General features: G+C 31.3%; 2 protein-coding genes across 6 annotated transcripts in view; both read left to right on the forward strand.

Moving 5' to 3' along the window:
- Nucleotides 1-4541, forward strand: part of BORCS6 (BLOC-1 related complex subunit 6) — a 40583-nt gene extending 36042 nt beyond the window's left edge. For 3 of the 5 annotated variants that reach the window (XM_075362246.1, XM_075362244.1, XM_075362247.1), the window contains exons 4-6: nucleotides 260-343; nucleotides 2906-2982; nucleotides 3159-4541. In XM_075362246.1, the coding sequence (XP_075218361.1) occupies nucleotides 260-343; nucleotides 2906-2982; nucleotides 3159-3207 (210 nt within the window). In that variant the 3' untranslated portion in view covers nucleotides 3208-4541. Of the gene's footprint in view, nucleotides 1-259; nucleotides 344-2905; nucleotides 2983-3158 lie in introns of those variants that run through there. The other 2 variants (XR_012756016.1, XM_075362245.1) reach the window with 2 other exon arrangements.
- Nucleotides 4542-9138: 4597 nt separating this feature from the next.
- LOC142323082 (uncharacterized) overlaps nucleotides 9139-24262 on the forward strand; it is a 31252-nt gene continuing 16128 nt past the window's right edge. The window contains exons 1-3 of the mRNA XM_075362248.1: nucleotides 9139-9295; nucleotides 15720-15890; nucleotides 16601-16726. Coding sequence (XP_075218363.1) covers nucleotides 9230-9295; nucleotides 15720-15890; nucleotides 16601-16726 — 363 coding nt within the window. The 5' untranslated portion in view covers nucleotides 9139-9229. The remainder of the gene's footprint in view (nucleotides 9296-15719; nucleotides 15891-16600; nucleotides 16727-24262) is intronic.

The following is a 24262-nucleotide window of genomic DNA, read 5'->3' on the forward strand; positions in this document are numbered from 1 at the left end:
GTTTCATTTATGGTTGAATTTCAGAATTATTGTCACAAATTTAAATTTTTGAAACGGTAAGAAAATTAACAGTTAAAAGCATTTGTTCATGTTTTATGAACAAATGTCATAACAACTTAATGGTATTTGCCATTAATATTATGCTATGGTGTATAATATCTACCATAAGGTAATACTGACAAACATCTACATCATATTTACATATTAGGTGCTATAGATTTTACTTCACCATTATTTGGATTATGATATTTTGTTTTAGGTGTCTGCTTTAACCGTAGATTGTTTGGAAACATATCGAGATGTAGTGTGCAAAACTTGTGATGCTGTAGATCTTAATATCAAGGTAGAATTAAATCCTGATTTATTCTATATATCATTTTAAGTTATGTCATAGCCTACTGTAGTACAAATGATTTGTTCGTGAATTTTTTCTGCAGTTTTTCTGTTCGTGTAAGAGTATGTATATTTTTATTTCTTATTCAAGGAATTGCAGTTGTAGTTAAAAGTAACACTAAAAGAAATCAATGGTTCTTAAAAGACTGTGAACTACTGTGATTTCTGTTCTGATGTGTAGATTGTCCTTTCTCACTATTCATTTATATTAGTCTCTTCTTCCCCACTACTGGTTCTGTGGATTTAGTTTATTCCTACCAGGTTCTCCATACTGAGGAAATTAGGACCTGAGAGCCAGGGCATCCTTGGTATCTGGTAGGGGCTGCCCATGACTGACTCAGGGACTCAGTTTCCTGTCCATCCGCGCAATAAATGTAACTACTGAAGTGTCTCATCACGTAAAGGTAGACTTCCTATCCCCAAAATAAAGTTATGACTACAATGAAGTGGATGAAATCAAATGAAAATTTCATGGATAGTTGTAAAAGATCAAAATAGTAAATTTACAGTTTATTTATGACGATGACAATGATAGATAGATTCTCTTTCAGTATACTTTTATCAGACTTTTTAATAAATTTTTCAAAGTATGATCCTCATAATGGTTAACCAGTTGGTGACTACCAGATTCAATACCAGTAAAACTTCTTTGTATATGGTTTCCTTGCTTCTTTTCAATCTTTTTAAAATAAATAAAAATAATAAAATAATATATATATAATGCCATTAAAAATATTGTAACACTAGAATTAAATTAAATGATCAAGATATACTGAAAATGGTGTATAACTATTTATTTATGAGTGTTATCCTGCTAAAAGTAAATTTGGTTGTAATAGATTTAAATTAAATAATAAGTGTGAAATATTTATTTGATAGTAAATTTCTCGATTTTTCTATATAGTAACCATTTATATTTAAACTCTTTTACTGTATTACTATTCTGTCTCTATAGAAATCTGCTAGTATTTAGTGACATCTCTTTTGATCTCATCACCAGTTCAGAAGTGATAACCATCTGAAAATGTTTTTAGTTTTAACTAAACTTTAAGACTGTGGTGATTAAATATTTCCCAGCCAAATTTTTTAGTTCTGCATTTAAGTTGTTACAGCCAAATTTAGGTGAACATTATCATGAAGGAAAATAATGCTGCTTGACAATAGTTCACATCGTTTATTTTGTTTTGGCCAACAGGTGATTAATTGTATCATAGTAAGCTTTTGAATTTGATGCTCTTCTACTTAGCATAAAACAGTGAATAAAAGGCGTTTCCAGTTTCAGAATATTAGTTGCCATCATTTTCTCTGTACTCAGAATTTATTTGACTTTTTTCAGTTTTGATGTTACAGTTCATATTTCACAGATTCACTTCAGTTTTGATGTCACTACATTGATTTGTGTTTAGTTTCTGTAGTATTATTACAAATCCTAGTTTCATCATCAGTAACAACATGACTAAGAAATTCATTGCCATTTTGTTTTTATTAGCTAAGAAATTTTAAGGCTGCTTTCAAACAATTTTCCATGTCTTTGGGGAATAGTCAAGCTACCTACCAAAGACAAACTTTTTTGTACACAGATACTTTCTTATAATTTTGTATAGGAAAATCCCTGAAATCTAAGGAATTTAACTCTATAATTCATAAATAGTGAATCAGTTATTCATATGAATATTTTTGTTGATTTTTTTCCTCTAGTTTTTTCATTATAAGTCATTCTGAATGATCTCCATTATGAATATTTGATCATCCTTCATTGAGTGTGATGAACTCACATTTGATTCATTCATAACCTCATCACTGTACACTTCTCATATTTGTTTATAAACTTTAGGGCAAATCTTTCTTACATTTACAAACCTAGATTTCGTATTTCACAAAATCTTTTATTTTTTTCACATATTTTAAAACATTTAATGAAATGGTAATAACATATTCAGGCATGAAACTTGACTTAGTCTAGCTAATATGACAGGAAATTTGCTGGCTTTGCATCTTTGATGAGATATCATCTGTGAGAGTATTGTGCATGAATGCTCTTTACTTCTGGATGGTATTTGTATATTTATTTAAAATGGGTTTTTATTTTAATAAGGTGCATTTTATTAATTTTCCTAAATTATTTTTGATGGTTGTGACATGTAAAGCACAAGAGACAATATTATGAGTTACTTTCTCTGAGAGTAATGATGTTCACTATACCGAGAGTCCCTGTGGTGAAGAGAATGAAAGTGTCATGTGCAGGGCTAAGTATCACTGATTTTCACTAGCTGATGTGCTGATAATGCAACTGTACATTTGCTTTATATAAAAAGATAATGGGAAACCACTTAATTCCTCACGTTTCCTAGTAAGTCTATTATAGTATGCTTATTATTTTTTGGGCTTGATTATGTCATTTTTTAGATTGATTTGTGATTCACGTCAGGTTACCTACAATGTTAGGCGCCTGACATACATGCATTGTTGTTTATATTAGTGCTTATTTATTTATTTTTTATTTATTTTACAGTCTATGTATCAGTTAATGGCTAAATGTGAGGAACTGAGTAAATCAATGAAACCAATTTACAAACTGTCGCAACATATGTATCCTTTATTTATTTTATAAATATTTATTAATAAAACATTATTGAAAAGTATTCTAAAATTGAATTGGTATTTTAATTTACGGATAAGCATTTGAAATTTTGATAAGTGATAGTAAAACTGAATTTATCATATTTTATTTGATATTATTCCTTAATTAAATTTTTTTATTGTAGAAAAGAGATCAAACATTTTTTAGATTTATTTGAAAATTCAACAAACTGATGAAGATAAAGGTGTATTGTTTATGTCACATATGATCTCATAGACTTTTTAAAAGTACAGAACTGACAGGAAATCAACACAAGTAAACTCTTCAAAAAAGTGGCTGAAATAAGTGTAGTTTGTGTTATGATGAAATACTCTGTGGTTGGTGGAAAGTTACCAGATTTGTTTATGTTAAGAAATAAGGTATTGTTAATTAAGAATTATAAAAAAAAAATTGTGAGAAAATAATTTTATTTAATGTCATGATTGTAAAAAGATAATTTCTTACTGAAAAATAAGCATGATTATTCCACGTAATTGTTATTGATCTCAAAATCACAAGAATAACAGCTATCAGATCTTTTTGCCTAATATGTTTTATTAAAAAAAATTAAGTAAATTTTTGGGAATTATCTTTGATAATGTATAATATAACTGATCTCAAAACTAAGCAGGGTTTTACAGTTATGATATATGTTATTTCACCATCTTATTTAAGGTCCCAGTTCTTAGGTCTTTTATTGTAAATATTGTAGAATACATTTTACTCTAACAATTAGGATATTGCTATTCTATGCCTCATTCATCATCATTATCAAAATTTAATTCAGTTGTTGGTATAGCAAATTATACACTCTTTACCCTCAAATATGTACATAGTAATCATGTTTTTCACTGAATACTAGGAAAAAAGTCAGAATGATGAATTATATGATTAATTGTATTATAAATAAATAAATATTATATAATGCATTCTGTTTATTTTGTTTTTTTATTGTATTTACAAATAAATATTCCATTGTTCATAATTACTTTACTGTTTTTCATCCAATTTTTATATAACTTATCTGTGTTTGTAATGTTTATACTAAGCATTACTTTTAGGCCTTCTTCACTGTGATCTTATAAATTTCTGTACTATGAACTAAAGCTAGATTTGGGTAATTTGCAGTTTTCCAACATATTAACTAATAATCTTTATCCATGTCAAATTGTTCTTTTGTGAGCGAGTTATTACTGTTTTTCTTGTGAGTGCTCTTTTTTAATATCTTAATGTTCAGTTCTGTTGTCAAAGTAAAATAGAGTAGAATTCAGTTTACTTTATTCTGGTTGTACAGAACTTTGTAAATTTAGAATCTCTTTAATAAATATTTTACAATACTTGATGGTTGACAATTAATGCAACTTAATTTTAATTAATACATTGCTAGCGTACTATTGCTATGTAAGATGACACCTAAAAATATGATTAACGTAAGAAAGAAATGTAATGGAAGAAAACTAATGCATAAATTTATTTGTAAATTTCAGTTAATTTTGATTAAAATAAAATTTAAAATTGTTTTTAAGAACTACTTTTATAGTAAATATGGTGACTGATAACCCCATACACACACATTTGTCTATAAAAGTTCAAATTTGTAACATATAGAAACACACATGGTAGATATTTAAATAGAGTGACAAAATGTTTTATGGAGATCTGTTTGAAACAAAAAAATACAAGCCTACTGTTACACATCATTATCTTTGGAACTAATTAAAACACTAATAAATCTGAAGAAGGACGTCTTATTTGTTTTCATCTTTATTACTGTTTGAATCTTCTTCAGAAGGGACTTGATTTTCAACCCACACAGCACAATCTTCATTTCTTTCAAGCCTATTATAAATAAAGCATTCTTGAAGATTTTCATAATCATATTGTTTGGAATAAGGTCTTGTGCAACCAAAATTCAATCACATACTAAAATGAGGGTAGACTTTTCAATCTTCCTGTAGGAGTTGTTTCATGGACTGTAGTTGCCATCCACTTGGAGTAAAAATGTTTTAAATGAGCTTTAAAAGACTGATTCAAATAAATTTCAAGGCTGAAGTAAAGATGTCATTCCATCAAGAATACAAATTTTCTTTATTTTGCCTTCTCAAAAACTTTTCTTACTTCATTCATTACTTCTGCTGGAAACTGTGGGCTTGGAATGGGGGGAGGGTGTGGTGACTGGAAGCGTCACAAGGCGGGTGTCTTTCCCTATGGGGTTGGGATGCGTGGAAACTGTTCATCATTAATAACATATTTTTCAATTCTAAAAAAGGACGGAGATGATGTTTTCACATGTGTGCATGTGCACACGCGCATACACACACACACACACACATCTTACCCAGTCTAATATTACTGTTGTCCATCTCAGCATCTAACAATTATACCAGCTGATAATTCTTCATCTTTTGGAAGGACTTTCTTTCTAATATAATTAATGACAGAAGATTTTTGCCACCTGTAAGTACTGTCAGTATGCTGTTTCTTATAATTGCAGGTGTGTACATAAACAGTTTTATCCCTGACTGTTCATTGCATGTTGAAGTAAAGTGGGTTTGAGCAATTTCTTATTTACCCCATTAAAATAACTATTTTTCTTCGTATAATTGAGTTACAAGTCTCTGAAAGGCCAATAGTTTTTCTTATAGCAAATGTTGGTAAATAGACCTGGGTTTTCTTATAGATAATGTGTGCCTGTTCATAGTGATGTAGCCATTCTCAATTTGCATTAAAATTTTCAAGTATTTGCAGTTCAATCACTATTTGTATAGACTTTAATTGTGCCATTTCTGTGATAAAAATTTTTGCCAGTGCTTGTCTTGAATGTAAGAGAACAAATATTCTTCTACTTGTGGAAATTTCAATTTTCTGGTATGAAATGCTCTTCTGTTCTTATTACCATTTTTCTTTCTCCAGTTTCTTATACATGATTCCATAATGTCAAATTTATGATCTGCTACGCAATTTCTTATTTCCTCAGCTTTGCAAATAACTTTTAATTTTTTGTTAACAGTAAAGGAAATTAAACAGTTTACAGAGCTCGTTTTTACTAACTTATGTAAGGTATAAACTAAAGATGTATTCAGTCTTTACTTAATTAAAATGAAAATTATACTGTCTTTTGCTGCAGCTAAAAATGTAGGAACAAAGGATGAATCGTTAACAAATGTTATCTACAGTTTCTTACAGGATGACTGAGTGAACAGCTAATTATAGCATTAATAATGAATGTGACTCTTAATTTTGTGGCAGAATAAATTTCCTTTGCATCAAGATGGCTTGTTTAAACAAAGCCATATTACTGTACTACACCACATTTTGTGTTATAGTAAGGATGTAGGTCACTTTTTGAAAATCTCTGCATATAATACACAAACATACATAATTTCACATTGATTTTTAAGAAAAAAAGTATGCTATCGTCGGTGAGAAAATATGGTATTTTTGTATTCATTTTCATCCTGTTAGTATCAACATATAAAACAAAAAAATAAAATTCAAAATTTGAATATATATATATATATATATATATATAATAAAAATGAAACTAATTAATTTGAAATTACACATTAAAATGTTAAAGGTAGTCATAAATTAATAGTAAAAACGTACTTCATTTATTTTTATTGGTATTGTTGTCGTTGTCACTGCCATTATCATTATTATTATTATTATTTTAACCTGCTATTTGGTTCAAAAGTCACAAAAGAATTGATTTAAGAATTAAAAAAAAAAAAAATGTTGTGACTTTTTATGTTTTAACATTTAATTTTTAGCTTGTAATTTAAAATATTCTAATTATATTGATAATTTAGATTTATATATTCTAATTTAGATTGAGATGCAGTAATTACAAGAGCTGATTAGATTCTTTCTAGTTCACATATTAAGAATGAAATTACACTTGCGGCTTCAGTAGTTGTGTCACCATAAAAAAACTGAAAGAAAAATGCATATGAAACAATTTTAAGTTTGTACTCTCACTGTTTTGAATCTTTAGAGCTGAATTTAGTTTTGTAAACATTCAGAAGCGACCATGCATTGCATCATTTGCTCTTGAGTATGATCCTACTGTTTTCCTTCATCTTAAACTCTTGCTCTCTGAAATTTCTTTCTTTGAGCAACCAAACAATTTCTGTAAGCTCCATTTACTGTTCAAGTTCCAATTAGTTTGCAAGGAGCAAAAAAAGAAGCCTTTGTGCTTTCTATATTAGAAGCAGAGTCTGCAGTAAGGGGACCTGAAAAATTAAAAGGTATGACAGTCATCTTCTGCTAGTAATTAGTCTTCATATTATGACATCCAAGGTAGAAACAGTTGAGTATGCTGTAGGTACTAAGACCTTGTCTGGGGTTTGAGGACTACTCTAAATATTTAACCTAGATCTATAGTCCAGGACTTGCACAGCAGTAGAACCTAGAGCCTATAACATACTCAATCTTGGTGCATTACTTGTGACTGGCTATGCAGGAAATAACTGAAGACTTCAGCAGAGCAGATTCACAGCAATCTCACTTCCATTCCAACTCTTATAGATAATTCTATAATTAACTGATAATTCTAACTGAAATGAACCTGAACCTTGCACTCTCAGTCTGCATCTGCTCAAATATTATATGAGAATAGATACTTAAGTACCAAACAATACAGATTGTAAGCAATTTGTATGAAAAGAAATATAGAAAACAAATCTACCAGCTTGGAATGATCGATTATGCTACTGAAATATGGGAAACCACATGTGCAGAAAAATGTGGAAGATTCTTGTGCTGTTGAATACTGGCTTGTTAAATGTATGTGAAGACACTCATCGTTTCAACTAAGGTCCTTAAACATTATTAGGGAATATGTTTTTCTGTATTAGGGAGAAACGTTGCAAGAACAATTTTCATACACCTAACTTTTCCAATTTAAAATTTAAATCGTTTAAATATTAAAGCTTTTTTTCAATAAATTTAAGGTCTTTTTATGGATATTTACACAGAAATATGCATTTTGGCAGCATCCAGTTTACAAGCATTTTGATGCCTGAGGTTTTTTCCCCTGTGCTCCAGTCCATTTTCTGTAAGTATAAATTAAATATTTACATTTTTCTTATGATATTTTAGTAACTATAATTATATTTGTTTGTATGAAATTTCTTGTAATATTTAACTATTTATTTTATTAACTATTTGTATGAACTATAGAGGAACATAAATTATAATTTTCCCGTTTAACTAGATTATCTAGCTACATGATTCTCTAACCTGGTGTTTTTCAAAAACACAATTACCAAATATAGAATATTTTCATAATTTGCTTGTTTACCCTATTATGGTAGCTTTTGAAACGTTTTGTTTAAATTAACCTCAAAAAAAGATTTAATAGTTGTTAATTCTTGTTATGGTATTATTAAGATTCATTGAGCTGGTTGACTCTGTACACCTTTATTAAAATTAAATAAATAAATAAAAAGCAGACCAATATTGTAAGTAGATTTTTCAGCTAATTTATCTTAATCTATTTATATTAAGATATTTATAATAACTTAATATTGTCTTTGTATCGATTAGAGACATCATATCTTGTAAAAACTAATTTACCAAAATTCAGCATAAATTAAGGTTTAAAATTTGTACAATGAGAATTTTTTTGTGCATGCTTGCTTGCACACGCGTCTGTACAAATGCACATGTACATGTTAGACCTAGACCTCATAAAATAATCAGTTAATGTGTAGGTTTTGTGTACTTTAATATATAAATGCGTTCATCTGTTGACACCCTACTTTTATTACATTACTAAAGTAACACCCACATTGAAATACAATTTACAGATAATTTTATCAGAAAATTGTATGTAACAGTAAAATGATATACATATAGAAAATATCTTATCTTAAAGGTTTAATCTGGGTCTACAGTTACCTTAATGTTATAAAAACTTATTCTATATCCAGGTTCTAAAAACAACAGATTTTTCTTTGAGGGAACTAAGTAGTAGTAGTAGTAGTAGTAGTAGTAGTAGTAGTAGTAGTAGTAGTAGTAGTAGTAATAATAGTAGACGCCTCCACATATTTCTAAAAAGAAGTGCTGTCTGTTACAAGAGTCTATCAAACATGAAGATAACATGTTTCCCTTTTGCTACCATTTCCTGTTGGAGGGTTCAAACTAGTGGATAAATATTTTACAGCAGCTATGTTATTGTAGTTAAGTGAACAGTATCAGGAAACAAGAGAAATGTCTGTGTTTAGAAAAGTTTTAATTATAGTCACAGTACTATCTTTACTTAATTTTATTAGTGCAGTAAGTGGCATAATTTTAATTAATATATTAAAACCACAGTGACATCTATTGTAGCTAAAACATTGTTAAAAACTTCATTTATTAATTGAAAATGTTTTTTTTTCTGTATATAGTTCAATATTCCCTTTTTTTCTAAAACCCTTTTTTGACTAGAATACTGAAGTAAATTATGTCAGTCTGTGTCTGCACATTTTGCAAAAATAACTAAATGGTTTTATCAAAACTTGTAGCATTGATAGCGTGATCAAAAGTTTTGCTATTTCTTATCTGAAATAGTCGCAGGAAGCCCTGTTCCCCTTTATATACAAAAATACATATTCATTATTTATGTGTTGTGTATTTATAAAAAAAGAAGATTAAAGCCAGTAGAAATGACAACACCTTTTAAAAAAAATAATTTTTTGACATTTTGAACTGAAGCTTTTTACCCTTTATTAGCAGGATTTTAAAAAATTCTTCCCTTAGCATTTTAGATAACATCTCCAGAGATAAAAGTAAAATAAAATAAAATTTTAAACAACTTTAACAAGAAAACGTTTTTGTTATCTTGAATAGGTTCTTTGATGGGAAATTTGTTTGTGATAAGTTCCTTGAGAATGCATTTTACTAAAGATTTTAAGTTACAACAATATTAAAAAAAAAGTAAAATCAGAAATAACTTATGGATTTTTTTTCACACAGGACCATTTTAGAAAAAGAGTCGAAATGAAGTAAAATTTCACCAATTCTTGTAAGAATTTAGATAATTAATTTTTTTTAGAATTTTGACTAGAAATTACAGTCATGTTATAATAATAACAACTGACAACTGGGAAAATTTGGTTAGTATCATGAACTCATGTATTTATTTCTAATGAAATATAGCTACATGTAGTAATTATCAAAAGCACTGCCAAATGTTTAAACAAGATAATGTGAACTAGTAAACTGTAATAAACACTTTATAAAATTAAACTGATTTATTTGGTGACAATTTTCTTTTTAACTTTAAAGAAAAAAAAGTTGAAGACGATAAAAATCTAGTTCTTGACAAAAAACTTAGCTTATATATTTTGTTAATGTATTTAATATGCTTTTGTTTGCTGAAAATAAATTTTATGTTAGTCAGGAATTTATTGATATAGGATCTTTGATCATAATTTATTTCACTTTAAAATAGTTTTCGTTTGTCACAAGTTTATGACTCAACTGACTAATACACTAGCGTTTTATTAAAATTATTTCTTCTGCTTTAAATGCATATGTTTTGAATACTGGTCACATATTTTACCCGTTGTTTAGTTACCCATTATTAAAACAAATATTTTCTTAATGTAATAGTAGAATACCTTATTATTTTATATATATATAGATGCATTTCAAGGTTTATAACTCCATCATCAGACTGAACATTTCTTTTTGATTGTAAAAGTGTAGTACAACTAAATTCAATATATGGTATAGTTTTTACTTTAATGATTCAGAGTGACACAATTGGTCAGTGCTTGTCTATTGCACTGGAGATGATTGACTGAGTTTCAAGGTTTAGGTAGACCAGTTATAATTTTATAGTAGTAACTCCACAATTCTGATCTTTGTCACCATTCTCTTGTTGGATTATAATTAAAGATATGTCTAACCTGACACTCCAAGGGTATAACAAGCTGCTGCAAACCAAGAAAGTTGGACTAGTTATATGGAGACTGTCAGAAAATCATTTGAATCATACTGTTATTATTTAATTCTTATGTCTTTATACTTATGAAATATATAAAATTACATTAGATATTAAATTCAGTAAGAAATGTTTAATTAAATGATGGGATTATAAACCTCAAAATTCATATGTATCAGTCAAACATTGTTGCAAGACAATTCCAAAAAATGAGTTAAATTTCATTTTAGTATTATACAAATTAAAAATGCAACTTGCGTAAAGATTGATTACCAAATTGAAGAACCACGTAACAAATCTGAAGGTTAAAAAATCAAAACAAAATTGTTATTTTTTTTTTTTTTTGACTGTTTTGTAAGTTGAATGTATTTAAAAATATCTGTATTGAAACAACTGAGCAGTTCAAAAAGAAATAGATGTTATGATGTTTATGTTTGTGTATAATCACACTCAAACACATTGTAATTGTAAATATATACTTATTATCAAGATTATAAGAATATATTTTATCAAAACATATTTGTTTGCCAGTTAAATATGATTTGTATTTTTTATATTATTAACATCCTATCATACTGTCCTTTCCTTTATTCTTGACCCCTCTTCTCTGTAGTTACCATGGAAATTGGGTAGACTTCATCATTAAACTTATTTTTAGGGACTAGGAGACAGTGGCTGGTGAACAGCCACTGCTTTCTTGACCGAGCTTAACAGAGTGGCAGCGATGCTTTTCCATTTTCATTTCATTACCAGGATTTCCATAAAAACTCCAATTACAGACCATCATGTCTAGTATAAAACAAAATTTCCTTCTCCTTTACTAAAACTAACCTTCCTACATTGGAATTATATATGTGGCTAATTTATTGCATATATTCAGAATAATTAGTGCTACTTTTACAAGAACTATTATACATATTTTCTGTTTACTTTGTGACAAGGAAAATTTCTACCTTTCATGGAAGTGAAGCATGGTCTTTGATTTTAGTAGCTTTATATCACCACTTGCAGAGGAAGATAGTTTCGTTCAGAAGATAAACAAGTTTCATTACTAGAGTCAAAAAAAATGTTTTTGGAGGCATTGCACTTTTGTATTACTTGTTTAACTGTTTTCTTCTTTAAATGTCATTTTAATACAACATTTTCTTCTACTTATATTTGACAGTTTTAAATTGATGAAGGTTTTTATTTTGTTTTTGGTTTTATTACAGTTTTTTTTCTTGTTTTATTTTTCTTTGTATATAATAATATTTATGATATAAAAATTGTATATATATATATATATATATATATATATATATATATATATATATATAAATTATGTTGTATATTTATAATATTAATGAAGTATGAATCATGAAAACAATGAAACAGTTTAAATAATAGTTATTAAAATTGTTTAATAAGTAGTGCATTTTCTATTTAGTGACCACTTTTCATTCGTTCCATTATAGATATATTTATATTACTTTCCTTCCAGCTATAACTTCACTGATTAATGATCTAATCAACAGTAGCAATCAAAATGCTTATGAGCATTCTAATATCATTGGGCTTACATTTTATAAGAGTATACCTTAAAGACAAACAGGTCAATATATCACAATATGACACTGTTTGCTTATGGCGCTCTACATTGCTTTATATGCTATCTTATTTTTAATTTTGGATATTTCTGTTCTAGTACGTGCAATTTTTTATGATTTTATTTTAATAGCTAGAATAATGGCCAATAAGGGTTTTAATTTTTATAAATCTGCAGTTTATTGTTCACTGGATTAGTGATAGTTGAAACCATTATATTTAATTTCTTATAAATAAATCACCTAGTACAGAATTACCTTAAAAATTACTTTTTTTTATGAAAGTACTTTCGTGGGAAGGTAAGATATGTCTTAATCTCAATATTTTGTAGTAGGTGATTTCTTTAATATAGTTTAACAATATAGAGAAATAATATGAATTTTAAAAGGATTAATTTCAGAAAAACCATTACTTAACTTATTTTATATTGTATCAAAAAATTTAATGCAACTTGGCAGACGAAGTCTTTAAACAATATTTTAAATTATTTTATTAGAAAAAATGTTTATGTTGTTTTTATAAATACTTTATGAATTTTTATGATAAATAAAATTAGTCTCAATAAAAACCTTATAAATTTTTCAATTTATAGACCAATAATTATTTTAAATCTTCATGTTTGTATAAAGCCAATAAGTTTTGTACAGCAGTCATAGACAACTGTGTCTTATTTGTAATCAATTGTACAAATTTTAATTAAAAATAATAAAATAATTTATATAGTTCAATGATTTATAGCTTTTTGATAATTTGTGTAAAAAAAACCAAATATTTGAAGAAATATTGCACAGAAATATTTAAAGTTTACCTGTAAGTGTTATAAAAATTTAATTTATATATTTTTTTTGATTTATCCTCTAGGGAATTGTAAAACGGTTTTTAGGTAGAATAAACAAAAAAAATTGTTAACCAGTTTTGAAAATGCTGTATCTTCACAAAGTTATTATGTTCAGCCGACATGTTGCCTAAGGATTAAAAACCCAGTTTAAAGAGATACTGATAGGGAATTATTTAAATTTTGCTGGATTCCTGAACCCAGATCTTTAAAAACAATATTACATTTTTATTTAAGGGAAATCTTATTAATTTTTGTATTTATTTGTGGAAAATGGGAATGCAATTCAATAACAAGTACACTGATGTGACTGCAATTTTCTCTTTTTTAAGAGGAATAAAAAAACTTTGTAAGTTTAAGAAAGACCATATACGTATTGGCAAAAATATTTTTCTTATATACCTCCACTATTTAGCCAATAGTAAAAAGTTTGAAATAATTTCCATTAAGAAATATTTATGAGTTTGTGAAAACAGAAATAAACATATAGCGTAAATAGCTAAAGGAAGTGATGTGGATAGTATCTCTCAAGTTTTAGTATATGTTAAACATGCTCTAATATTTTTGGTTCTGTTATAATTATTATATTTAAATTTTCTTAATTTTATGTAAATTAATATATTTTTTTTAATTTACTGATGTATTTAATGCTATTTTCTATAGATTTATTAAATAAATAAACAGTGCTTATTGTGCGAAAGAAATAAGAAATATTTTAATCCTGTAGTCTACAGTTTAATCTACCTGTTGCAACAGTTATTAGTCGGTAATACATACTTGTGAGGGAGAAGGGATTTGGTCAGCCACCCTGTGATTCTTGGTCTAGTATACCTTTTTAGTGCTTCCTAGGAGCCTACTTAGTGAAGATCATATATTACTCATTATTGTGTGCAAGTATATCATCCAAATATCAACAGCATTTGAGAAATAAGATGTTCTGCAATCCAATACAGTTGGATTTTGTAATTCTGTAGTTATTTGGTTAAAAATATTTTATTTTAGTGTATTTTATAAGTATTTATTGTTGTATTTCTAGAGAAAAGGAATCTATTATACTAACAATATTGAAATATTACTAAGAACATCAAATGTATTTTTATTTCTCCTTTCTAAAGTAAAATCTAAAAAAAATTACCTAAATACTAAAAAAAAAATTAATGAAAAGAAATACTGATTCCTGGGTAACACAGTAAATTACATCCATTACTATTTAATAGTTTCATAATGTCTAAGATGTTGTGGAACAGTATACTGGAAAATTGAAGATTTGAAGTCAGGATAAAATCCCTCCAACTGCTGAAACCACATTGAATAAATCACCTCTGGTAGATCACCTAGATTAAAAAAATGGATGATACTTATGACTGGTACTCCTTAAAAATTATAAAGTTTGAAACAGTTTTGTTAAACTAACTGAAATTTACATATAATTTAAAATATAACCTCTCCCTCAGTGATAAATATTAGATTTTTCAGCCATGATAGTGTCTCATTAAAAAAAAAAATTTAATCTACAGTTATTAGATTAAAACAGTTAAATTTATTAAAAAAACAAAAACCATCGCAACAATTTATAATGATAAAATTTTAATGAATGATATGTTTTTATGAATTTTTTTAAAACGGATTCTTTTTTTATAAATAAAAATTGCTTGAGTAAAATGTAACAGGGTCTTTTGAAATATGCACACCTTCAGTTTTCACCACTTCCTTAACAAATTAAAAAAAATTTAAATCAATTCCTTCATAATACTTAAATTATCATACCAAATTTCATGATTGTGTGTTAAGCTGTTCCTGAAATGTATTGGCTTATAAACATACAGAATTTTGACTCGGGATCTCAAAATATTTAGAAATACATTTCTTTTTAGGGAGGGTAATTTTTTATTGGTAGCCAATACTTTCCCTGTGTTATATTACATCTGGAAGAATAACAGTAAAATAGAATTGTAGCCTATATACTGAATAATATGATTTTAGAGATTTAAAAAATTGGAAATTCATCAGAAAAAATATTAAAAGCATTTTCTTCAAAAATCTTTATCCATGTATTGTTAGCATGATATTTATTAAAAATAATGATAAACATTTGGTTGTTTGTTATTTTATAATCCCACATGTATAAAAATTATATTATTGGTACTTGTGGAAGTTAAAAAATAGATTACATTGTCGGTAGAAATTAAACATTTTTTCCCCAATAACTATTATTGTTATTTAAGCAATTGCCTTATATTTAAATATAATTTCTTCTATTGCTATGTAACTTGTTGGTATATGTGAATATAACCATCAGCAGAAGATATAACATCTTCAATTTGATGCAGCAAACGTATAATGTGTTTCAGGAAAGTACTGAAGATGACATAACAGATTGGGATAAGCCATGTCCAAAGACATGTACATGCCATAGAGGACACTTTTCACAGCTACATTTTACTTCAATGATACATTCTGATACTAAACATCCTGAGCTGGTTCCAACAAATGACAAACCATCTTACCAAGAAAGAAACGAAGTAAGTAAATTTGTCATTTTAATATTAAGTAACATTATATTACTTTGAGTAAGATAAAAATTTAATTTTTACATCATTTTAAGAAAAGAATTTTAGATCCTATAAAATAAAATAATATTTTTTTTTCTTAAGTTGAATAAGAAGGAAATTTAAAGATTGAACATTGAACTAAACAGACAGTGTAGATATTTATAAACTCAATGTTAATAAAGAATAATTATTACATTAAGTGCTACTGTAAAGGTGGTTATCAAAAGATATTCATTGTGCTTTCAGTCATTTACAGATGACAGCAAAAGCAACTGAACATATTGTTGTGATGTGATTTAAAAAAAAAAAATATTGCTTAAAAATAAATACAGTTCAGTTGTTAAAAATGTATAATTGTATATGTATAAGTGTAGGTTTATTTGAGAGCATTTCCTGTTAATTACAGTTAGTTATTTTTGTTTGTTCTTAACAGAATAAACAGATTTATGTTCATTATCTCTTACCTTAAAATAGTAAGATAAATTTAAATTTAGATGATGAGTAAGAAAAATTTCCTTGATCTTGATATGTTAAAGAATACTTGAATCGCTTACTGAAAAAATGTCTAAATTTCTTTGTTTGATATAAAACTGTTCTGTTCATAAATATTCAGTTATTTAAATTAATAAGATATTCATGAATTATAAACACTTGTAACTAAAATTTAGAAACAATTACAGGTTCTTTATGAGGAAGATGAAAAGAGTCACCATTTTCAAAAGAGTGAATTAATTATGAAGATGGCTGTTTGTATAATTTACGAAGAGAATGAACTTGAAACTCTTACTGATATAAAAGATGTAGAGGTAAAACTGTTTAATATTTTTCCATTTTTAGATATAAATATGAAACAGTTAATCGGATTAACAGTTACTCTAAAAAAAGCTGGCAAAGTATTGCATGAATTTCCTGGCTCTTAATAAAAATTTAAAAGTTAATGCCAAAAAACAAAGTAGAATATATATATTTAGTGGTGGGAAAAAATTTTAAGAAAGTTTTTCCTAAAAATATTCATGTATAGGTTAAGCTTAATTTATTTACATAAGTAAAGTTTTCCCTTAATCTAACATTCCCTTCAATAGATGCTAAAATAAGAAAAAGAACGTTTTCAACAAAACTTTTCTGCATCTGTAATTTTAAAAAATTGTTAACATTTCTTGATAACTCTGTACGAAGAATAAACTTTCAAAATTTTTTTGAAAAATATTCTGACTGAAGGGAGGTAAGAGTAAAAGAACAAAAACATATATCTCAATTTTAAGAGGTGGAAATTGAGTTTTTGGATTATTCATATATGCATTGTACGTAACAAATTTTCTTAGTTTTCTTTTAAATGCCTCTGAAGAAATCAGAAATTGCTTTTTCGTGATATCCCCACCACCTTAACCAATTTTGATAGAAAATTAATATGATAATGGCGCAGAAATATTTGAGCCAAATTTTAAGAAAATCAGTTTGGACAATCCTGGGCTATAAGGAAAAAAAGGATTGTGACACATATGTTGATAGAAAATTAATATGATAATGGCGCAGAAATATTTGAGCCAAATTTTAAGAAAATCAGTTTGGACAATCCTGGGCTATAAGGAAAAAAAGGATTGTGACACATATGTTGCTACACATTTTGATGTACATATATATGTTGTAGTTGTTTTTGTTTGTTCTTAACAGAATAAACAACCTGCATAAATATCTTTGCTTTGGAGATAGATTTATGTTCATTATCTCTTACCTTAAAATAGCAAGATAAATTTCAGTTTAGATGATGAGTAAAAAATGTTGATGTTTGAGTAAAAATTTCCTTGATCTTTATATTGATATATAAAATAACACATATCTGCTTCATACATATGTTTTGTTAGTTTAGATGACCAATAATGTAAAGTCATTTTTGGGTCTAGTTGGACCAAAAAATATAAAATTTGCAAAAATCCTGATATCCCATTTCTTTCATCACCATAATTCCCCTTTAATATAGCTATTGTAGCTTATTTACTAGGAAAGTAAAATGTTTATTAGTGTATGCATAATTTAAAAATTGGAGTAAAAATTATTTTAAGAAATAACTTTTATAGTAATTTCAGTAAGTACAATAATATCTCTCATTAGTGGAAACCTCTAGACAATGAACTAATTTTTAAGTCCCAGAAAGATTGCACTGGTTTTATAAAAGCTTATCTTCTCTTATTATGGAGTAATTTCAGTATCATTTGAAAACACAATAAAACTATAACAGGTCTAGTTTTATAATTATCAATAGCTTATATAATTAAACGCTAATTTAGCTGAATGTGTCTAGTTTTCACTGTACAGAGTATATTCATTACATTTTTTATATTTCAGGATAATCTAAAATGTAAATGATGTGTGAATGATGAACATCCATATGATGTATTGAAAGTTTCTTGAATACAGTGCATGCTTTCTCAACCTTTAGTATCATGACAAGTTATTCTTAGAAATATGATCCACAATTTAAGAAAAAAGTTACAATTTCTTCACAAAAGCAATGTTACCTCACTGTTTTCAGATTTGATTATTCATAATGATATGTTATTCCTTCCGCTTATTGACAGTTTTTAAATTACTGTTTCAGTGGCATCAGCTGCTGTGATTATCATCTATTATAAATGTCAGTCATATGTTGTAAAAACAAACCGTGATTTTGTTAAACTTCAGTTATCTACCAAACGGGTTAATTCATTATAGTTTTGGCTATTTTACCTTATTTCACACTCTTCAATTTCCAGGATACTTTTCCATGAGATGTTCAGATGATGTGGAACCATCAGGTTTTGAAAAGATAGGAGGAGGTTTCATTAAGTAATAAAAGCTGATTGTAAATGGTACTATAAAATAAACTGAAATTGCAGTTAATTTTTTATCTAAAGTAGTTTTTAATAAATTAATAAGGCTATCCACCACCAATTATAGCAGATTGAGTAACAAATAAATTGATTAGTTTGATGTTTAAACTGTGGTCTAATGTTTATTTAGTAAAAACTAAAAAAAAAATTAAATTAGTAAAACTTAAAAAAATTAGTAAAAATATTAAAATGATTTTTATGTTGAGTACTGTTTTGCTTTCTTACCTTCATTCTTTTATTATATGTTGATGCATTTCAGAACTACTCCTATGTCAAAACTTATTGTACTAGTATTGTACCAGTTTTGACAATGAATCACTAAAAGAATGAAGTTAAGGTATACAGTACCCCCAACATAAAAACTATAATGATCTTAGCAGTAAAGATAGCAGTAATTAATTACTATCTTAATAATAACAATAGTAAAATAACTTGACAGTTATTCAAGTCAATTATAAAATTGCTACTAACAATTAAACACGTTGCACTTAAATAACAATACACGAAAACTAAACAAGATATAAAAAATCCAAGAACATGTGGTTATAGAGGAGGTTATGCGGACCACATTGCTGCCATCCGCATGTCACTAAATATCTCCGTTGGCGCGCAATTAAAAGAGTTTTTATTCAAATGTGTTCATAAATAACAAAGTTATGGCAAAAATTACTTTGGATTAAAAACCAGTTTTCATACTTCTGAGTAAAATTAAATAACTCAACACAGTTTCAACTGGAATAATGAAATCATGAAAATATTATAATAAATAATATGAATAATATAATTATATTATACATATATATATATATATGAGGTGTGGCTATTAAATAATTAGACTAATATTGCTACAGAAGAACTGCACATGTACCAAATTCATACGACTGATAGCTGCGTAGTGTGAAGCCTTCTCTTTTGATTGTTGCCACTCCAGTTTCTGTAGGCATATTAGTCTGGCCGTGGCCTTTTTATTAAAAAAAACGTATATGGCTATGAATGTTTATTGTGTACATGGATTTTTGAGTGGTTTAAGCATTTCGAAGATTGGCTGAAAAGACATTGAAGATGATGTTCGACCAGGTCTTGTTTTTTTTTTTTATATTCATGGGATTGTGTACCTTCACTGGGTTCTTGAAGGTCAAACTATTAATCAACATTACTACCTTGAGGTCCTTGCTCAACTCTGTGAAAAAGTAAGAAAAAAACGACCCGAATTGTGGAAGAACAAGCCATGGGTTCTTCATCAGGACAACGCACCAGCTCACACTGCATTGTCTGTCAAGATGTTTCTAGCCTTGTGCAACATCCCAGTCGAGTGCGAGATCTCATACAGAGTGGAAGTACAATTTCTTATCTCTGAGTTTTTTGCGATTTGAGTGGGTTTTTTATGGTGTTTTTTTTGGATTTGGACGACGGGACTCAATTGGTTGGATTTTTATGGACATGTTTTGTAAATTTCTTGAGTATTGGTTTGCAGACTTTTTTCTTGGTTTTTAAGTGAACGATGTTGTTGCCTGTGGTAATAAGGTCGAGTTTTGCTGTTCTCAATGCTATACATATGTTTGCAAGTCAGCCAGTTATTTACAACTCTGACAGACATATACTGATGTCACTTGTGATGGCATTAGGACTTAGAAATTTTTTGTTATTGCTCAGGTATGCTTAGTTTCTAAGTTCCAGCCTTCTTATAAGGGAGAATTTCCCATCCTCACAACTCCGCTATTCATCTCTCACTAGGCTTCTCCTTCTGTTTCTCCATAGATCCTGAACCCCTTTTTCTTTTGCCCCCAAAGATTTCTTTTTGACCTCAGTTTCCATCATATACATTTTACCTAACCTGTACCTCCATTTTTTAACCCTAGATTTTTTCACATACATTTTACCTCCCCCTCAAAAAAACTCTGCCCCTGTAAGGTATCGTGTGGAGGTATCAAATTACTCATTTTTGACTCCTAAATAAGGATTTACTGTTGTTTCTTTGATAAATTGTTCCATATAGCCAAGGTATAGACAAAAAACCATTCCAGGCTAAACACAAGCTGGGGTGGTTGCCGGTCAGGAAGGAGGATCCTCCTACCGCTTTACAGCCTCATTGACAATGGAGACTGAAGTGACTGGCTCATCCACAGCTGCTTCCACCGAACTGAAGACTCTCTCTGCAAGTAAGCGCCTCGGACGAGCAGGAGCATTGCAGCGGTGACCTGGAGACGCTCGTTGCCAGACTAGAAGTGTTGGCCGACGACCTGAGTCAATTCGTCGATTGTAACATGAGGCGTGAAATCAAACTGTTGGACAAGGATCTCACCATTCTTGCATCGAAGTTTCAGGAATTATGCAAGCTGTCCCCTCTATCCGCAAGATTTCGATGGCTTCTCAGATAGAGCCGTGTTGTGAGACGGATTTGAAGGTCAAACTCTAGCAAGGAGTTACTGATGTGGAATTGACGGTATTGGTATTGCCAGGCATTGGTTCCGTTAAAGCCCATCATGGCTACGAACAGGTGTGGGGGGGGGGGTGTGGCGACCGGAATCGTCACAAGGCGGGTGTCTTCCCCTACGGGGGTTGGGATGGCAGGCGTTGGCCTGCTACTCTTCTGTCTATGACCGAGGTCATCAAGGAGCCCCCGACTGGCACCGAGGGGTTGGTGCACTTGGTTTATCTCTCCAACCGACCCAGTCTTGTCTCGCTTGACCGGCATCATGCAGCTTCCTGCCTGGTCTCCTCCTTACTACGGGAGGGCAAGGCAAAACGGGGGCAGGTTATCAAGGACCGGGTTGGTTTAATTGGCATTTCTCCCGCCACCACCCCATTCGGTCACCGTGAAGCATAAGATCGAATGTCTGTGCCACAAACGACAACTGAGCCTCGAAAAATTTAGGGACTAGTATCCTAACATAGCTCCTAGAGCTTACCTAACAGCGGGAGCAAACTAAGCGTGGTGCTATACACCATCAGTTTACGTGTCCCAGCCGTTCACTTGTCATATATTTGCTAAAATGGGTAGGCACACCCCGTCAACTACTAAAAATATATATGACATCCATAATAAAATTTATTTCGTCTAGGCAGCAATTCGCTGCCACGCCTAGGTCGCTGAATGTCAGCAAGTGCCTGTCCAGCATTTTATAGCGCTTGGAGCCGTATAATTGGTTGGTGGTCAGACATATTCAGGGTTAGCTTCCCACGACAATGCGGTAAGTCTTTCCCTTAAGCAAACTACGGATGCCGGTTGAATAAAGTAACCGCATCTAGGAACTCCCACACGGTCCGACAATGCGGCTCTCGCCACATTGACTTGCCGCTTGTTAGTGGTCAATATCCCCCTTAACCTCTAAGTTCCAGGGTGGCCCGGTCTCTGGACCCCCAAGAGCAGGGCAGTCAAAAGTCAGGTGTTGATTTGACTGGAGATCCCCGCAGACGCACAGCTCATCAGCTGCCAAGTAGAACCGAAACAGATATTGGTTCAAGTTAGCGTGGTTGGTGAGCACCCGGGCAGCCCTTGCTCTTAAAAACAAGCTCGAAGAATACCATCCCCCCCAGATCATTTACAAACTTATACAAGGATCTTCCCTTAGTCGAAGTGTCCCATTCCAGCTGTCATGCTTCCATCGCGAGCAGCTCTTCTGCAGCTGGAAGATGGGCAACTGAACAAAATTAAATCCGGTGCATTGTGATCACCGTTCCGCTCCGGTACCGGCCCGGCTCGAAAGTGCATCCCAAATACCTCGGCCTCCCTGTCCTGATCCAGGCCCCTTAGGTTATAGCGACCCGAATCTGGAGCTCTTAAACCGGCTCTGTAAACGATCTCAGAGGTTATAAGCCTATGATCGCTCACACTGGCCTCGGGCCAGACAGTCTAACTAGTACTTCATAGCAAGTCGCCCGTCACCAAAGTGATGTCGATATAACTTTCTCCCAGTTCAAAAGAGAATGTTGGCAGTTGTTCTGCGTTGTTAATCAAGTAGAAGTTCCTGGCTTCAATGAACTGTTCGAGACCAGCGCCTGTGGGGTCAGTGAGTAGTGAACCCCAGACGGGAGACTTGGCGTTAGCGTCCAGAGCAACCAGCACTCTGATGCCCGGGAAACCGTCCAGAATCCTGCCCAACTTCGCCAGCAAGTCATCGATAACTGTAAGCCATGGATAGCTGGAAGTATCCCGACACCACTACGACATCAAGCGTATCCCTCGTGATTCGCACAACGGTAAATTGCTCATCAGACCAATGGGGCATCCAGAAGACACTCAACGAATCTGAGCCAACCACGATCTCGGAGAGCGGCCGTCCCCACGAGAATGAATAATTCACCCCGTGGAATCCGACTTCCCTATCCCCAACCGCGTACGGCTCCTGGACCAAGAGGACCTCGAGGTTATACTCCTCAAGGAGCCTCAATGGCTTCACTGGTGGCCGCCCGGGAATGATGCAGGTTTAACTGCCCCTGGCGCAAGCGTTCGACATAGTTAGTCCGTCCTCAAAGGCTTCTCCCAATTCAGGCGTCGCCAAAAGCTGTATTCTTTACAGCTCTCTCCTGAGCAATCTCATACGCCCTACACCGTCTAAGGTTTAAGCGGGACTACCTTAATAGTAGCCCGCTTAAGTTTGGCCGCCGGCGCCTGAACTGGTGGCAGTTGCTGCCAAGCCTCCGCTTAGGCGCAGGCGTGGCAGCAACTGAGGCGAAAGAGATAGGTTTTCTAACCTTCTCTTCCACCCGTTGAATGGATTTCTGGAATTCGCCCAGAGCCTCACCCGTCACCGGTTTGAAACCCCGAACTCCCTCCACTACCTGGTCGACTTTCCCTGACAGTCGCGAAACGACTGAATCCACGGCAAGGTTGGCGTCTTGGAGTCCCTCGCACTTTAATGCCAGACCCGCAAACATCAAGCTACATTCACTTAAAAAGGAGTCGACTATCTGTCGAAACTCCAGTGCTACATGCGACTCTTTCTTAGAGGAGACTTTGGACCATTCGGACCGCATCTCCTCGATCCGCCCGATACAGTCGGATCCGGAGCTCACCTGCCTCATAGCAGGCTTCACCCCGGGGACCTCCCGCACCAAGCCGATCTCTACATCGCCGGATTCCACTTTTTCCGACTTCGTGAGGAACCACCCTTCGGCCTTGGCTCTCCCTCTACCGCGCACTCCCTGCGGGGTTCCTGCCCCAGCCTTCCCTGGACAGCTCGTAGCGGAGGTTTCGGTAAGAGTTTTAGAGCAATCCGCCGGTGCACTTGGGCGCAGTACTGCCTTCGTGGAGACCACCTTATCGGAGTACCGTGGTCGCGGCGCAGATCTACCGAGTGACCTTTCGGCAGGAAGGGGTCGCCGGTAACCAGGTCCTTGGCTATGCCAACAAGGTCTCTAAGCAATCTCCCCCGGATTGCCCCGTAGCGTCTGAAAAACAAAAACACCGACTGTACTGCCAGGCACTACAGTAACAGTCTGAACGTACCTATCACCTAACACAAACCAAGGTAA

This window comes from Lycorma delicatula, chromosome 4, assembly GCF_047948215.1.
Source record: "Lycorma delicatula isolate Av1 chromosome 4, ASM4794821v1, whole genome shotgun sequence".
Taxonomy (NCBI): domain Eukaryota; kingdom Metazoa; phylum Arthropoda; class Insecta; order Hemiptera; family Fulgoridae; genus Lycorma; species Lycorma delicatula.